At 38.2% G+C, this 16360-nt stretch overlaps 1 protein-coding gene across 1 annotated transcript; it reads left to right on the top strand.

Moving 5' to 3' along the window:
- Positions 1 to 448: 448 nt before the first annotated feature.
- On the top strand, positions 449 to 13570 carry PAPOLG (poly(A) polymerase gamma; the record flags this gene model as incomplete). Its single annotated transcript, XM_009080889.1, has 20 exons — positions 449 to 612; positions 688 to 754; positions 1368 to 1449; positions 1533 to 1642; positions 2188 to 2241; positions 3239 to 3350; positions 4189 to 4278; positions 4855 to 4993; positions 5148 to 5220; positions 5300 to 5420; positions 5718 to 5802; positions 6056 to 6109; positions 7173 to 7292; positions 7638 to 7747; positions 9996 to 10117; positions 10208 to 10377; positions 10755 to 10843; positions 11034 to 11272; positions 12681 to 12734; positions 13472 to 13570. Coding segments are annotated over 20 exons (2154 nt in total), but the record flags the coding sequence as incomplete, so codon positions are not given.
- Between the last annotated feature and the right edge of the window lie 2790 nt (positions 13571 to 16360).

Raw genomic sequence — 16360 nt, 5'->3', positions numbered from 1 at the left:
AAATGCATAAAACATGTAAGCAGTTGCTTCTGTAGCTGTTCTGATTTACATGTAATGCACAACAATTGAACACGTGCTTCCCTCCTGTATTGGTTATGGAAATGATATCATGAAGAAAATATTCATTATGATTATTGATGAAGTGAAAGTTGTCAATGCTTATAAATGAGGCAAATTAGGTCAAGACCTAGTTCCACTTGTTAGTAAAGAGCTGTTCTGAATGGGGAGACTGATTGATAGGATCACAGTCCTGATACCTGCCTCCAGCTTTTTGGAAAACACATTGAATAAACCTTGAAAAGTGGCCTTGTAGAAGGGCGGGGGGGGAACACCAGGTAACTAAAAGCTGCATCTGTAGTTGGAACCCTTGGTGGGTTTCAAACCTCTTTATTTCCTGGTCATCAGTTCTAATGGGCCAAAGAAATGGAAATGAATTGGTTTATTTTTTCCCAGTACTTCTAGACAGCAGAAGCAGCTTCAAGGACAGTATGGAGTTACTTCTCCAGTTAGCTTGGCTCTTCCTAATGAGATAGACCACATTCATACTCAGAAGCTAATTGAAGCAATGAAGCCATTTGGAGTGTTTGAAGACAAGGAAGAACTTTATCACAGGTATAACAAGATGGAAAATTTGGTAACATCTTACTGTTTTATTTAAAGCAAACTTAGCATGAGTTTTCTTTACAGGGCTGCTGTTCTTGGTAAACTGAATAACTTGGTCAAAGAATGGATTTCAGAACTTGCTGAGAGCAAGGTAAGGAATTTTTAGGTTTTTATCAAAGCAGCTGAAGCCTTTTGCTTTAAAGGTCATGCTACTAGGATGATTTATGCTACAGTTCGACTTCTAACTTCGCAAGTATTAAGTAGAGCTCTAGTAACTGCCACTGAAATAAGGTATAAAAGACTTCAAGATCTCAAAGTCTTTGGGGCACTGAATAAATTTGTAAATTGACTCTATCAGTTGACTTGCAGCTGTTAACAAAGCTGAAACGTTGTGGATGAGAGATGGTAAATTGGCACTAATCTTGCCCCAAACAACCTACAGCCCTCAATGTAGTTTGAAATTACTATGCTAGACTTGCCTCTTGAATGACTCTTAGATTGTGTTAATTTATGTGTGTCTGCTGCAGGGAAGGCTAATAATAGGTCTTAATTTGTATAAATTAGTAAAAGGACTATATTACTCATAAAATTCATTTTGAGTTGCAAGCTCAACCCACTTCAGAAAAAGTCTTTTAAACTAAAAACCCAGGATGGGAGTGGGGTGATGTTTATGGAGGCTGTTACAGTCTTCGTGAATAATTTATATGTTAGTTAAACTTGTACATAGGACAATGTGCATCTTAAACTCTCTCTTCTACCCACAGAAACTTCCCCCTTCATTAATAGAAAATGTTGGTGGTAAAATATTTACCTTTGGTTCCTACAGACTTGGAGTACACACTAAAGGTAGTAGTTTCAGTGTCTGGTCATAGTTGGGATGTTGGAAAGTGATTTCCAAGACTAACAGAAGGAATGGAATCAATTTGCAGGTGCTGACATAGATGCCCTCTGTGTTGCTCCCAGTCATGTGGAAAGATCGGATTTTTTTCAGTCATTCTTTGAAAAACTAAAAAATCAAGAGGAAGTAAAAAATCTAAGAGTGAGTAAACGCTCTGCTTGATTGTGCAAGGGTTACAATAAGAGTATTCACAGTCAAGACTTGTATAGGTAGTGAATGTCTTTAAGCCAAAATTAAGAACCAGATAGCTTCTGAGTACCTTTTAAAATACTGGTTTATGCTACATGAAAATGTTGATGTCCATCTTTTGGCTTCTTTCCCCACAACTGTACATCATATAAGAGCCTTTGTGTACCCTTCTCCCTTTGCCATGGTTTGGGAACAAGCTATATCAAAAAGCAAGGTTGTTCCTGGAGCCTTAATTTAATCTTGGATGTAGTGAGGAGCTTACACTGATGGCAATGGTTTGTTGTGCAGTGTCTGACTGTTACAATATGTGATCAGCCTCTGAATCTCTTGCCTAAATAACTCTTTAAATCTAGTATTAGCAATTTGTTTGTGTTTGGAAGCAACTCAGTCTTTATCCTGAGTACTTTAGTACTATAAACACTGTATTTTGTCATAGTATAGGAAAAACATTAAAGTAGCAAAAACATGGTTTGTTACAGTTAGCCTCTCATTCACAGGCCATTGAGGATGCATATGTACCAGTTATCAAACTTGAGTTTGATGGCACTGAGGTAAGAATGTTATTTTTTTTTCTATATGCAAGATTTTCCTTGTTTTAGAATGTGATAACTTTTCCAGAGACCTACGATGGTGCTGTTTTACAAGGTTATTGGTCTCTTACAGTGTATTTAGGAAACTGTTATTAAACATAGAATCATAGAATATTAAGGAGTTAGAATGGACCTTAAAGATCACCTAGTCGCAACCCCCTGCCATGAGCAGGGACAGCTCCCGTCAGACCATGTTGCCTTATCCAACATGGCTTTGAACACTGCCAGGGTTGAGGCATCCACAATTTCCCTGGGCAACCTGTGCCAGTGTATCACCACCCTCACAGTAAAACAGTGACCACAACCTATCCCAGCAGAAGACACTAAGTAAAATGGGATCTCATAGGAAAATAAGCTCCTAGGAAGTCTGACAGTCATGGGAACATCAAGGACATCTGTTTTAAACCTGTGGTGTAGATCAGGGTAGCCTACTTGACTGGCTGGCGCAGAGTGGGAGTAGATGCAGCGTCCTTGCTAACTTCTCTGAGCTCAGACCTTTTTGTGGCCTTTATCTGGTAGAGATGTTCACAGAATAATTTCTCACCTCAGACTGTACTGAAAACCAGATACTTCAGCATCAAAAGGGCTTATCACAAAAAGAAAATGCTCTCTCCTTTGCTGATGTATAGTTAAGGTGATTTGAATTTATGTCAATTCTGTGATTGTGAGTTTCCTTTAATCCATATTCCAAGTTTAATTTTTTCAGCTTTAAAAAAAATCTTTTCTTTCCATGGCTTAAAAATAAGCCAGTGATGCAATGAAGGGTTTGTAAATAAAATATAGAACTTCTAGTAATTTTCTTGAGTTTTCTGGCAAATACCTTGGCAGATTTATAGTTGCATAATTCAAAATACAAATGCTAACCACTCTTTAGAGTTGACTAAGTGTCCCTCACCAGTGTGCTGTTTGCAAACAGTGCTGCACTGGAACTTATGGTTGGAACTGTTTTCTCTTTAAGATTGATCTCGTGTTTGCAAAGCTATCTACGCCAACTGTTTCTGATGACCTTGATCTCAGAGATGACTCATGCCTGAAAAGCCTGGATATAAGATGCATACGGAGCTTAAATGGTAAGCATGTTTTACACACTTTTAAAAGGAGTGTGTTACTGAAACGTGTTGCACAACCCATATCTCAGAACAAGCTGAAGAAACTAATCTCCTTTGTACTTGAGTTTTGAGGAAGTGACAAGTGGGCTTAAATATAGAAGTTTCAAGGAGTTGTGTGTTTAGATAGACTTGTATTTCATGTTTATGTGATCAGGATGTGAGCAGTGTTCCCATTTGCTGCAAAAATGCAGACAACTAGGTAGAGCACTTGATAAAGAATGCATGGTAGGTCATAAAAAATAGTAATTAAAATACCTGAAGCCTGACTTGCTCGCTGTTTAACACTGACTAGTTTAATTGTTCCTGACTGTCAAAAGGAACCTAGCTTTTGGAGTCACAGAATAGTTAGGGTTGAAAGAAGGACCTCTGGATATTATCTAGTTCAACCCCCTGCCAAGGCAGGGTCACCTAGAGCAGATGACACAGGAATGTGTCCAGGTGGGTTTTGTGTGTGCCTCCAGAGAGGGGAACTCCATGATCTCCCTGGGCAGACTATTCCAGTGCTCTGCCACCCTCAATGGAAAGAAATTCTTCCTCATGTTGAGGTGGAACTTCTTGTGGTTCAGTATATGGCTAAAGCATCCTGTAGAAAGGCCTTATTAAAAACTGAGGGTACCAATTAGCTGAAGTGATGCCAAATGTTATGTGTAACCTTAATCTTTAAGGTAATACAAAAGAAGTAATCCAGACTTGTTTTTATAGTCTTGAATGATAAGCTGTAAGCAATTGATCCTGTATAGCATAAAACTGACTTGTACCTGTTATGAGGAACTTCTGTACTTCAACTTTTGCCTTGCAGGCAGCAGAGTTACTGATGAAATACTACGCCTGGTGCCAAATATAGAGAACTTCCGCCTCGCTCTCCGTGCAATTAAGCTGTGGGCAAAACGTGAGTAACGTGATTTGATTGTAATCTTTAAACTTTTCAGAGGCACCTCATGCTTGCTATTAGAAGTATCTCAGCTTTGGATTGCTGTTGAAATGGCACTTTTGAAATTGAAACTTAGTTTAGATTCAGGGTCTGTCCATGTGGTAGATCCCATGCAGTTTTTTTTTAATGGGGCTAGAGTGGGGGAGAAGAGGGGAGTGCTTATGGGACAGTGTGCTGCATTGCTTATTAGGAACCTGACTACAAGTGATAAAAATGCCAAAATAAGTACAAAACGAAAATACCCTTTGCATGTGTGGCTAGAGCAAGTGCTAGAAGTATGACAGAAGTTTTTCTGAAGGGAAGTCGGAGTGAAGCAGTAACTGTAGCAGCATAACCAAATTTCAGAGTAGCAGTAATTTGGGAAGTGGTGTGGTAATGATTCTTTTTCTTGTCACTGTAAGCACAAGAAATTTTGGCATCGCTGCACTGCAAAAATAAATGACTGCGAGGTTGAAGCATATTAAGTATTCTATAGATTGTGAAGCTGGTGCTGTGAATTTGGACTGTAGACTAACTGCATGGTATCCGTTGTAGGACGTGGTGTTTATTCCAACATCATGGGATTTCTTGGTGGAGTTTCCTGGTGTATGCTAGTAGCAAGAATATGTCAACTCTATCCAAACGCTGTGGCTTCTACTCTTGTCCAGAAATTCTTCTTGGTTTTTTCAGGATGGTAAGAGCTGTTGTTTGTTTTAATTTGCATAAAGAAGTAACACTCCTAGACGTAGTTCTTTATGTAAAGACTTACACTGACAGTATTTATTGCTACCATGAATTACATAGCAGAGTTGGAAAGGGGTAGTTAATTACTGCCTTTTCTTATACAGGGATTGGCCAAAGCCTGTATTGCTGAAAAAATCTGAAGAGAGCTCTCTTAACTTACCCGTATGGGACCCTAGGGTATGTAGGCATTGAATTCAGAAGCCTTTAAAGTTTGTTCTTACCTAAACTGATGCTGAACAATGTTGTAACATCCTAGGTAAACCTATCAGACCGGCACCATGTGATGCCCATCATCACACCAGCCTATCCCCAGCAGAACTCCACATACAATGTCTCTACATCAACACGAGCAGTAATGGTAGAGGAATTCCAACGTGGTAATGTACCTTCCATGCTTATTCACTGATTTACTTCTTGCTATATGAAACCATATTATCTGATAAGTTTTGTTCAGTGAGGTGTTTTAGGTAGGGTGAGGTCTCTGGGAAGTATTCCTGTTGCAGGCAACAAGGCACCAGTCTTCCAATGAACTGTTGTAGTAGATCTGCATTGTGTCAAGGGAATTCCTACTTTTTCACCTGTCAGTTACTGGTTCTAAACCTTTATCTTGTAAAGTCTATATCATGCTACTCTTAAAAACAGAATTATAATACGGTTTTCAATCTTAATTGTAGGGCTTGAAGTCATAGATGAGATTCTCAAAGGAAAATCAGACTGGTCAAAGCTCTTTGAACCACTCGACTTCTTTCAGAAGTACAAGTATGTATGAAATCTGTTGTCTGGACCTGAAATGATTTAATTACAGTCAGTTTTAACTTGCAGTCTAAATAGATGACATTGATGTGTTTTGGTTTGGGGTTTTTTTTAAAAGAAAATGGAGGTAGTCATATGAATTTTTGTAAGGAAAAACTGTGTTATGCCATTGACTCTGCTTTTACTAAAAAAAAAATAAAAATCTTTAGAATGTAGAATAAAGTCCTGAGCTAGTGTATTCATTTTTCTTTTCTTCTAGACATTATGTTGTGTTAATTGCCAGTGCCTCTACAAAAGAGCATCACTTAAACTGGTAAGTCTTACTTTAAATGTGGGAACAGTGCATAATTGAAACTCAATTCAGTGTTGCACTTTATTTTTGTGAATTGTATTAATAAATGAAGTACTTATCTATGCAACTAGGTATGGAGTAGACACCTCCCACACACACCCCTGCTTTGGAGACCACTGTTCTAGAGCCTTAGACTTGGGTTCATAAAATAGTTTGAGTGAACATATTTAATTTAGGACAGATTGTGCTCAATGCTAAATTGCTCTGGTCATATAGTCAGCCTGTTCCAGACCTGCTATTCTTCAGTAATGTTTCTACAGAGACACAAACAAAGGCAAATTTTCCAGTTTTGCATCTGGGAGAATGAAAAAGCAGAAGATAAACTTGCTTCAGTTTGCTATAGCAACAAGTTTTGTTGACCATTTCTTGAATGGATTTGGGAATAGATAACACAGCTCTGTTGTTCATCAATGTAAGATGCTTTTGAAGAACATACAGATTTCTGACTGCTTTCAAAGTTAGCAGAGTTTTAAGTAAAAAGGTAAAATGCCAATACTTTATTTAAATAAATTAAAGCCCTTTTGGTCTGATTAATTTCTCAGGTAAGTTTCTGATGAGACGATGAGATCATTTGTTTATTAATTATTTATTGAAAATTGTTTTTCCATTTTCACTCATCAATCTGCAGGGAGAATTGTATGTTTACTTGGGCATAATTGAACAGTTGTGCTTGAGCATTTTCTAAGCTGCTTGATCCTTGGGGTAGAAAGGAGTTTTGCTGCATTTCAAAATGTAACCAGAGGTGCTGCTTGCTGATATTTTCATCATAGATTATAGGTTGAAGTGTTATCTGAACTGTTAAGAGTACATGTTAAACTTATTTACCTCTGTCTTTGGAAACAGTAGCTCAAATTACAGCTCAAATCTCACTGGAAACAGCTCAAGTTAGTGTATGTCATAGAAAGATCCAGCATCTGTTCGGCTGTATGAAACGTACTCCTTGGTTAACATTGTATTACAAAAAGGCACCTAACTGATGTGCTGGATACAGTTAAAATGAGTAAATATCTCTTGATCTTACCAGGATTGGCCTCGTTGAGTCTAAAATCCGTGTGCTGGTTGGGAACTTGGAAAGGAATGAATTTGTAACTATTGCACATGTACAACCGCAGTCTTTCCCTGGCAATGAAGATCTCTGTAAACAGTGAGTTCCATTACTTCTCTGAAGTACAGTTTTGCCAATGTATTGTAACTGCTTTATACTCATTCACCTCAGTTCATTGGTGAGAGATGTTCAATACATACCTGCAGTCTAATTTTGTAGGTACATGCTCTAACAGACAGGGTACTGAGCACTAAAGCACTTTTTAAAGGAGGGAGGACTTCAGAGAGAAGTAGTCTGAGAGCTTAAGTTTTCTGGGGCTGGCTCTAATCTTTAACCGCTGCCTACACCTAAAGTGTTTTGCTTAATGCCTTCTGGGCAGTAGGTGCTCTAATCTAAATAACTGCCATCTATGCCTAAATCAAGTTTGTGAATCTGTCTTTGTAGGAGTGGCTATGTGTCAATGTGGTTTCTTGGACTTGTATTTAAGAAAGTGGAAAGTGCAGAAAAGACTAACATTGATCTAACATATGGGGTACAGTCATTCACGGATACAGGTAAGCCTCTATTTTGCTCTAGACTTGGAGGGTTTAAATTTTTTTGTATCCCTGTGGAAGTTGCCTCACAAAGTGAATTGTGCTTCCTTCTGTTGTTAGATATTCCTATAGACTGAAACATATTAATTAAAAAATGTAATGTGATGACACTTTGTCAAAATAAGTCCATCTTGAAACAAAAATGTGTTAGTTACATACCGTATGTAAATAGTCACAAAGAAACAACAGTTCCTGAAGGAACAGTCAGATGTGAAGCCAGGAGATGTCCATGTACTGGGGGCAGCTACATTTGTCAAAAAACAGTAGTCAGCTGCTGAACTTGAAAAGTGGGAATTGACTCTACCAAGCTTTAAAATGAGTTATTAATGCCTGTTGGTGCTATTTTTCCAAGACAACAGTTTGTGTATGATATGATTCCAGAACCATGAAAGTCAGTGAGTTGTCACATGCAGTCTTGCATGTAAATTTTCATGCTTATATTCCATTACTACTTTTGATAGATTTAGAAATAAATCAATACTGCAAGAGTTGTTAGACAGCCCTAGAAGAAGGGGGTTTGGCATGAGGAGTTGTTTGAAAGTTGTCTTTCCCATAATCTGGTGGTTCTTCCCAAGCAGGCTGCTCTTTGTACCTCTCAGAAGTGCGTGCTTGCTTAGGCCTGCCTAAGAAGAAACAAAGAACTAAGGAAATTGGGTTACTCTTCTGATGTGACAAGTGTGCTTGGACAAAGTTCTAAACAGCAGACTCTTTTAAATGTTTATTGAGTTTATCCATAGTAGCAGCATGAACTGTGCATTGTCTTGCTCAGACAACATGAGTAAATGCAGTAAAACCCAACCCTCTTAACTCATACTTGGGGTATGAGAAAAGCACAGAAAAATGTATACAAACTCTTGTCTGAGTCTCAAGCCAGCTGGGGTGACTTCCTCAGACTTGCACCATTATCTGTACTTGGGCATTCCATACAGTGGCTCTGTGTTTCAACATTGTGACAAATGTAAATTATGTTAATGACATTTTATGTTCTGCTAAGAGGCCAGAACTAATGTTAAATTGTTTCTGCACAAATACTGTTAGTACAGCTGTGTTCTCTTAGTTGAGTGAAGCACAGCCTATAGTATGTATAAGATAGAGGGCTTGAATCCAGAGAGAATTGAACAGAAAAGGTATTTCTTGAGGTGCGAAATTCTCTGGCAAATGTAGGGATGACCAGTAGTTATGTGCTAGAAAGCTGCTATTGTGTGCCTTGACTTTGAGAGAATATTTTTAGAGGGCAAATACTAACTTCAAGTTGTTGGACTCAAGGATATAAGGCTCAGTTTGGAGATCTTTTGTTCAATGGAGTTTTATCTCTGTTTTATGTGAAAACTATTGACTTTACTTTGAAAGAATTGTGAATTGGTGTGAATGTTCATATTTGTGCTTTTATTTCACTTCTAGGCCTTTTCTATAGGTCTAAGTCTCTGTGGAAAGATTTGTAATCCTTTCCGTTGCATGTCTTTACTTTGATTCCCACTCTGTGTTATTAAACTGACTTTCCAGTTACACACATGATGAGCTTATCTCACTGGTCTATCAAATGTGACTTAATTTTGTAATAATTGCTGTGCTGGTATAGCATTTTTCAGTTGCATAAAAGGCTGTTTGCAGGCCGTTAAGCAAAACCTGTTTAAATTGCAGGGAGTCTGATAAGTCAGATGTCCCTAAAATCCAGTCTTACTTCCTTGGACAGAATAAATGTTAATATCTTAACTGCTGGAAAGTTGTATGATGATACAGAGCTGTTACAGTAAAGAAAATCACCACTGTAAATGTCAAATCAAAAATTAGGCTGTCTATTGAGTGAGGTGTCTGGTTTCTCCTCAGCTTTGCACAACTGGGGTTATTCAGAAAGTTATCTAGATCTATTCTCAACCAGAAATGGTTAAGGAGTATTAACCTCCTTCAGGTACAAATTGGCTCTGATGTGAGCTGCATGATTAGCAAGCCACAGCTGTAACTGAACATCTAATTGCATATTTGAATTTAAATACCTGTAGTGTATTTGGTCTATGCTAGATGTGAAATGAGCATTGTAGTCACATTTATCCCCTGGGAAGCGCTTGGGGAGCATTTGATTGTCCCTTAGGCTGGGAACTCCTTGTTCTTTATGTGAGCTGGACACATGTTTCCAAAGAAACCATAGGTAACTTTGACAGCCACATAATGCAGCATCTCCACTAAGCTACAACACTGTATTTGATGTCAGTTTACAGGCAGGCTATTGCCCTCAACATTCTGAAGGAAGGGATGAAGCTTGATGCAACATATGTGAAGAGAAAGCATCTCCGTTATTTTTTGCCAGCAGAAACCTTGCAGAAAAGGAGGAAGGTATAACAAAAATGTGTCTCTTCCGGCAGTATTGGGGTTTTTTTGCTTTAATAATTACCTGAAAACTTTATTTTTTAACTGTTGTTTCAGCGAAGAGCGACAGATATTAGTCAAAATACTACTGGACTTCAGTGCAAAAGGTCATCTTCAGGTGAAAGCTGTTCGGACAGTTCCAAAGACAGAGATTCCAGGACACCGTGTGATTCCTCTTCCATAAATAAAATACGTAAATTGGACACCTCTACAGCAGAGACAGAAAGGTTAGTGCCGTGACCTTAGAACGGTGAAGAAGCTGCTTTTAACTAGAACACAATGTAAACGAGGTCTAGGATTTCTTGTTTGAATCCATATGGATCATAAGCATATGGAGAGCTCTAAGGGCTTCAGGAATAAAGCTGCCTTCTCCCTTGGGCATATGGGGGGAGATGGGTTGAAGAAATCCTTGAAAAAATAATGTAATGCACATGAACACATAGGAGTGAAGAACTTGATACCAGGTAAATTATTTGGTCTTGATCTAAATTCTCATGGGTGTAACTTGAAGCTGGAGTGTCTTATGTTTATGAACATCGTGGAAATGAGAGATACAGTCTTTTACGAACTATCATTTTGTAACTCTAGTATTTGACTTTTTCAGCAATGTTGAACGTCAGAGTTGTACTGGTGTTAACAGTGTAGCTGAGCCATCAATGTCTAAAGAACTCTGCATTTCTAGGACTGATCCAAGTATGTATTTGAGGTGGTAGTTGGAATGCACTCTTGGGTGATGTGGTTTAGGGGCTTCACTGGTAGTGCGAGGTGGACAGTTGGGCTTGATCATTTTAGAGGTCTCTTCCAACCTTGGTGATTCTGTAATTCTGTGCTTCTATGATTCTAATTTCATGGCCAAACTCTAAAAGCTATATGTCTCCTACAGAAATGGAGGCCACAGTTGCACTAAGAACAGCAGGATCTCCAATTGGGTGCACCGTTCCAGGATATAATACAGTTTCTCAACTCAGAGCATGTTTTGTCCAAGGACAGTGTAAAATAAGTCGGACTCTAATCACAGATCCTAAGAGTGCTTCACCTAAAGAATGTTATTCATCAGCCTCTAAAGTATCTCGTCTGCTTCCGTCGGGAGAATGCCCTGCAAAAGCCATAGATGGAGAAAAGGCAAGGAGGGGGGGTTAGGCTAAGGAGGGTTTGAAGTAGTATTGATTACTGATGTAGAATAAACGAAATAACTGAGACATGCATTTTTACATGCCCCAAATGGTTTTGGGAATCTAAATTTAAGCATAATTATAGTTTTACTAGGATGTAGATAAAATAAATTGTCTTATATATAATGTATGGCTATTAAACAGTTTTTGGAAGGATTTGGCACTAGTGACTTTCTCATCTGGTGCCAAGGTCTCTAAATACTACTGTACTTATCACTGCCGTAACTAATTGCTGAATGAACTGTCTCATCTGGAAGGCAGTTCTTAAAACAATTCAGAAATAAATTCATCTCCAAATGAAGAGGATACGAATCTTATAAATGTAAAAGCTAATCTGGTTCTGGCAGATGCTTTTTGAATGCCTATTAATGGTTTTGCTGCTTAAAAAGTCACCAGAAATACTACTGTACTTATCACTGCCGTAACTAATTGCTGAATGAACTGTCTCATCTGGAAGGCAGTTCTTAAAACAATTCAGAAATAAATTCATCTCCAAATGAAGAGGATACGAATCTTATAAATGTAAAAGCTAATCTGGTTCTGGCAGATGCTTTTTGAATGCCTATTAATGGTTTTGCTGCTTAAAAAGTCACCAGCCTAGTCCTCATCTCCTGTGCTGAAATGGCAGTGGAGTTGCTTGTTGAATCTTGGTTTTGTGGAACCTTTAGAGTAATGCTTGATTTGTTTTATTGCTCTATATAAATCTCCTTAAATAGCTGGTCTTGTGACTTGACCTCTGATTTGAGCAGAGGCAAAGAACAGCTGGGGAAAAAAAATAATCTCAATTTTGACACTTGTAAAGAATCAACTTGCAGATTTTTTGAGAGGCTTGATATTCCTGTGGAGTAATGGTGGACTTGTATAAATGTTGTTTTAATAATGGCTGCTAATATATTTAATGTATTGTCTGAAGCTGTACCCAGATATGAAGGTCATTTCAGCATAGCAATGCTTTTGAGTCTGTACTTTGTCCTTCTAGCTAAATGTCTGGGATCCAGAATTCAGAGGAAGTGAAAATCCTTGAGATGTCAAGGGGAAAGCTGCAAAAATATGTAATATTTAAGTAATTTTATTCCATGCGCTAGCTGAAAAACTGAATAGTGCCTAGACTGTCTCGTATAAATACTCTGCACACTTATTGATGTGAACAAATCCCTCAAATCGAGATGTTGTTGGTAAAGGTTGAAATACCTGAACCTGAAGTCTGTGTCCTTCTAGGTCTTCAGAATATCAAACCCACCCCATGAGGTGGAGGTTGTCAATGTACACATGATTTAAAGTATCCTAGCTGCCAAAATGGGCTGCCTCTGTCGTGAACTTGGCAATACTTTCTTACAAATTCCTTCTGGCTCTTTCAGGGTGTCCTTGGTGGAAAATACATGCAGATTCCAGTGATCGCACCAAGATCTCAGGTATTTATTGTGCTTTTGGATTTATAGGTAAAGCAAAACTAGTATTTTCATTTTATGTACAAAGACTTCTGTCCCATTAATCCCTGTGAACTTGGTAGTTGGTAAGTTTTTGCATGTTGTGCTTCCACCACATTAAATAGCTGAGTAGTGACCTTCCAGGTTTACTCACAGAAATGTAGCCCAAGTTGCTGAGTTACTGAACTTGAAAATCCATATTTCTGTGCTCCCAAACACTGGCAGTTTATTTCCTGATTGGCTCTTTTGTCCTGTAATCAGTTCTTGCATCCTGATTTCTGTGAGGAGATTTGGAAACTTTGAAGTCTATAGGTGACTTGAACTCTTCTGTCTCATATAAAATGTTGTGAAACTGGGGACTATGAGGCTGGAAGTAATCCAGACAGTAGAAACACTGTTTTCCTGATCCATGGATCTGAGAAAAATGGTAGATTCTTCTATTATGCTGTTGAGCAACTTGCAACTAATTTCTCCCTCATCAGGAATATAGTTGTCTCAGCTGATGCAAGAAAAGAATTGCACAGAGGGCACTAAACTAGAGGTGTGGTGAAAATAATCATTCTCTGCAAATGGGTTTGGGCCATACTGTTTTGGTACATAAAGAATGTCCTGTTCAGCTAGGAAAGGGTTTATCTGCTGCTACTTCTGAATTAATGAATTAGAAACTAATTAACTGATTTAAAATTATTTTTTTTCCTGTGGTGTCTTTTTGTGTGTTGTAGAAGCTTTCCAGTGAAGAACTACCAGATTCTTCATCACCTATTCCAACAAATAGTATTCGTATTGTTAAAAGATCCATCAAACTAACCCTTAACAGGTAACTGGTATATCTCCAGGTGAAGAGGATAATCACTTGTTCATGTTCTGTGTTCTGAATGTGTGTTGTAGTTCCTAACAAAGTATTGAAGGTTACTGTGACTATAACTGTTGCTAAATTCATGATCTTATTTTATACTGTTGTATACTCTTGCTTCTTTTTGCATATTTTTCTGACAGTTACCCTTATTAGATTTTAAAAAGTCTTAACTGTCACCAGCTGAAACATCTTTTGAAATAGCCACAAAGCCCAGTCTGTCCTGTGACTTGGATTTGGAATGTATGTCAACATGTTTAACTATTTGCTGCAGCCACATTCTGTTTTCAAGTGTGTGTGAATGTGCTCGTATGCCTTTGTGCTTCCCTAATTCGTATGCATATATCGTTCTTATCTTAAAATATCTTCCCATTTGGCACATCCACTCCTGTGCATCTCTCACAATGGTGCTCAGCTTCCCACTGTCTAGCACTGCCATGCACCACACAACTATTGCCTCCTATGGAGGCCCATAACTAATTTAAATATTGACAGAAAAGCAGCAGAGGGTGCCACCAAGGTATGGAGATGATAGGCATGTATCATGCCATGTTACCTGTTTGTTTTGAGGTTTTTTGTCTTAACCTCTAAGTCTCACATAGGAACAGTCTTTTTTTGTTGTCGCTGGGTAGTAAAGCCAGAGTCTGAACACACAGCTGAAGATGCACTGAAATATTGGCAACGGTTGTGACACTACTGCCCAGCTGCAAGTTGCAGTTTTGAAAGCAAGTGGCATGCAGAAAGTGGTTTCAGATAAACCCTGAAAGCTGTTCTAAATGGTTATGTGGAAACCCATCGTAGTCTTAGGTCTGGTTCTGTAAACTGGTAACACTGCTAACCCAGTGAAGTGCATTAGGGTTTTTGAGGGGTGGGGAAAAATTCTGCTTATATGCAACAAGTGTTATGCTATTTCTCTGTGATTTCTTTATAATTGGTGGTTTTGTCAATGAAGTTGTATGGTTTTTCCCTGGAGTATTTTTGTATGTACTGTAAAATACTATCTTGAAAGTGAAACTTAAACTCTTCGCTCTCTTTTTTTTTTTTTTGTTTTTAATGCAGTTGGGATCTGGTTACAAACTCCAAACAACTACACTCTTAAGAGGTGGGGGGGAAGGTAGTGCAGAAAAATGTTCTACAAAATGTCACAGAATCATTTAGTTTGGAAAAAACCTTTAAGACAGAGTCCAATCATAAAGTTAACAGTGCCAAGTTTTACCACTACCCTATTGTGCTAGAGGATGTTCAAGGAGAATAGGTACACTGCTCTCCAGTATATCTGGAGTTTGATTTAATGCCCTCTGAATCATGCAGCTTGCAAATTGTGTTGAAAACTGAAGTCTCAGTTTGCTGTGTGGACGGCAGATACCCCTGAACTCTTCAAATGAGTTGCTTGGCTTAAAGAGCAAGTCTAAGCTCTAAACAGCTTAAGCGTCCACCTAAAACCCTAGTGACAAGACTGAAGTAATGTAAAGAAATAAGAGGTGGCAAGTATCTGGTCATGACTCATTTCCTTAGCATTCTCCCTGCTGCTAGTATTCAAACTTGTGGAGGAAACATGACTATCACAATCTAATTGTTTTGTTCTTTATTGTGTCTGGTTTCGAGCTTGCTTCAAGTGCAATTTATCCCTTAGAAATTGACTTTGGTGGGTTTGAGAGGTCTCTTTTTCCCTTTTCCCCTCCAAAAAACCCCAAACTTACTGCAAGGTGTAGGTTTAATCACAGATTAAAATGAAGAAATACTACATACATTACTGAAGTAGCCTTTAGCAGAACTATACTTTGGGCTTATGAAATGGCTACCTCAGTTTTGTGGCCTGTGTTAACATGGTATTCAAATATTACTACTAGTTACAGCAGGTATACAACTTCAGCACCTGTGTAAACAAATCCATCATGAATTTGAAGGAATTAAAGCTCAAGTAGGTGATAAGATAAATAGCAAAACAAATATGGAAATAGTTTTGTAGTAGCCTACAATCCTGTCATTCCCATGCTTTGAAATTCTTCCACTTGAATATTCCAAGACTCTTAAGGCTGTTTTTGCCTGGAACATGTATGCCAGCATGTGCATTTATGCAACTGGTGTCAAACTAATTCAGCTAATGGATAGAAAAGTATATCTCTTTAAATGGATTTTCTTATTTTACTCTTTCTTTGTGATTATCTTCTAATTCTTTTTTTTTTTCCAATTTTTCCCCTTCACTCTTTAGGAGTTTTAGAAGAGCATTGAGGAAGAATTTAGGTTACTAGTTTCTCAGACTTGATCCACTGGTGAATTACACATCTTATCTTAAGATATCTTGACATAGAAGATGTCAAGGGTGATGTGATGTCACTGTTCCGGAGTTTCCCTGGATGTTGCAGAAGTTTGATACTGCCCCAGGACTTCATACATTTGAGTTCAGTTTGTTTGCAAATAAAGTTTAAATTTATTCAATTTAAATGTTCTCCTTGGTTTATGGAGCAAATTGTCTGTTAAAGTGATTGAAAGGAAAATTACTCCTCCATAGACTCAGTTCGAGAGGCTCTGTGGCATCTGACTTCTGCAAACATTGTTCTTTTCTGTCTGCTTTCTTAACTGGTTGCTCTGTGTGTGGCTTGAGGTTCAGATGGCACAGATGAGGAATGCATGCTCAATCTCTTTCAAGAGGGGCAGCTCTGTATTGAAATGTTGTCTGATTAGTAACTTCGAGCAAGAAATTCCCTTGTAGGAATTAACATCATCTGTGGTTTTGTTAGGTATAAGACGAGAAGGA

Source organism: Acanthisitta chloris, unplaced genomic scaffold (genome assembly GCF_000695815.1).
Source record: "Acanthisitta chloris isolate BGI_N310 unplaced genomic scaffold, ASM69581v1 scaffold32238, whole genome shotgun sequence".
In the NCBI taxonomy this organism is placed as follows: domain Eukaryota; kingdom Metazoa; phylum Chordata; class Aves; order Passeriformes; family Acanthisittidae; genus Acanthisitta; species Acanthisitta chloris.
The sequence above is the reverse complement of the archived record's forward strand: the minus strand, read 5'-3'. Positions and strand labels throughout refer to the sequence as shown.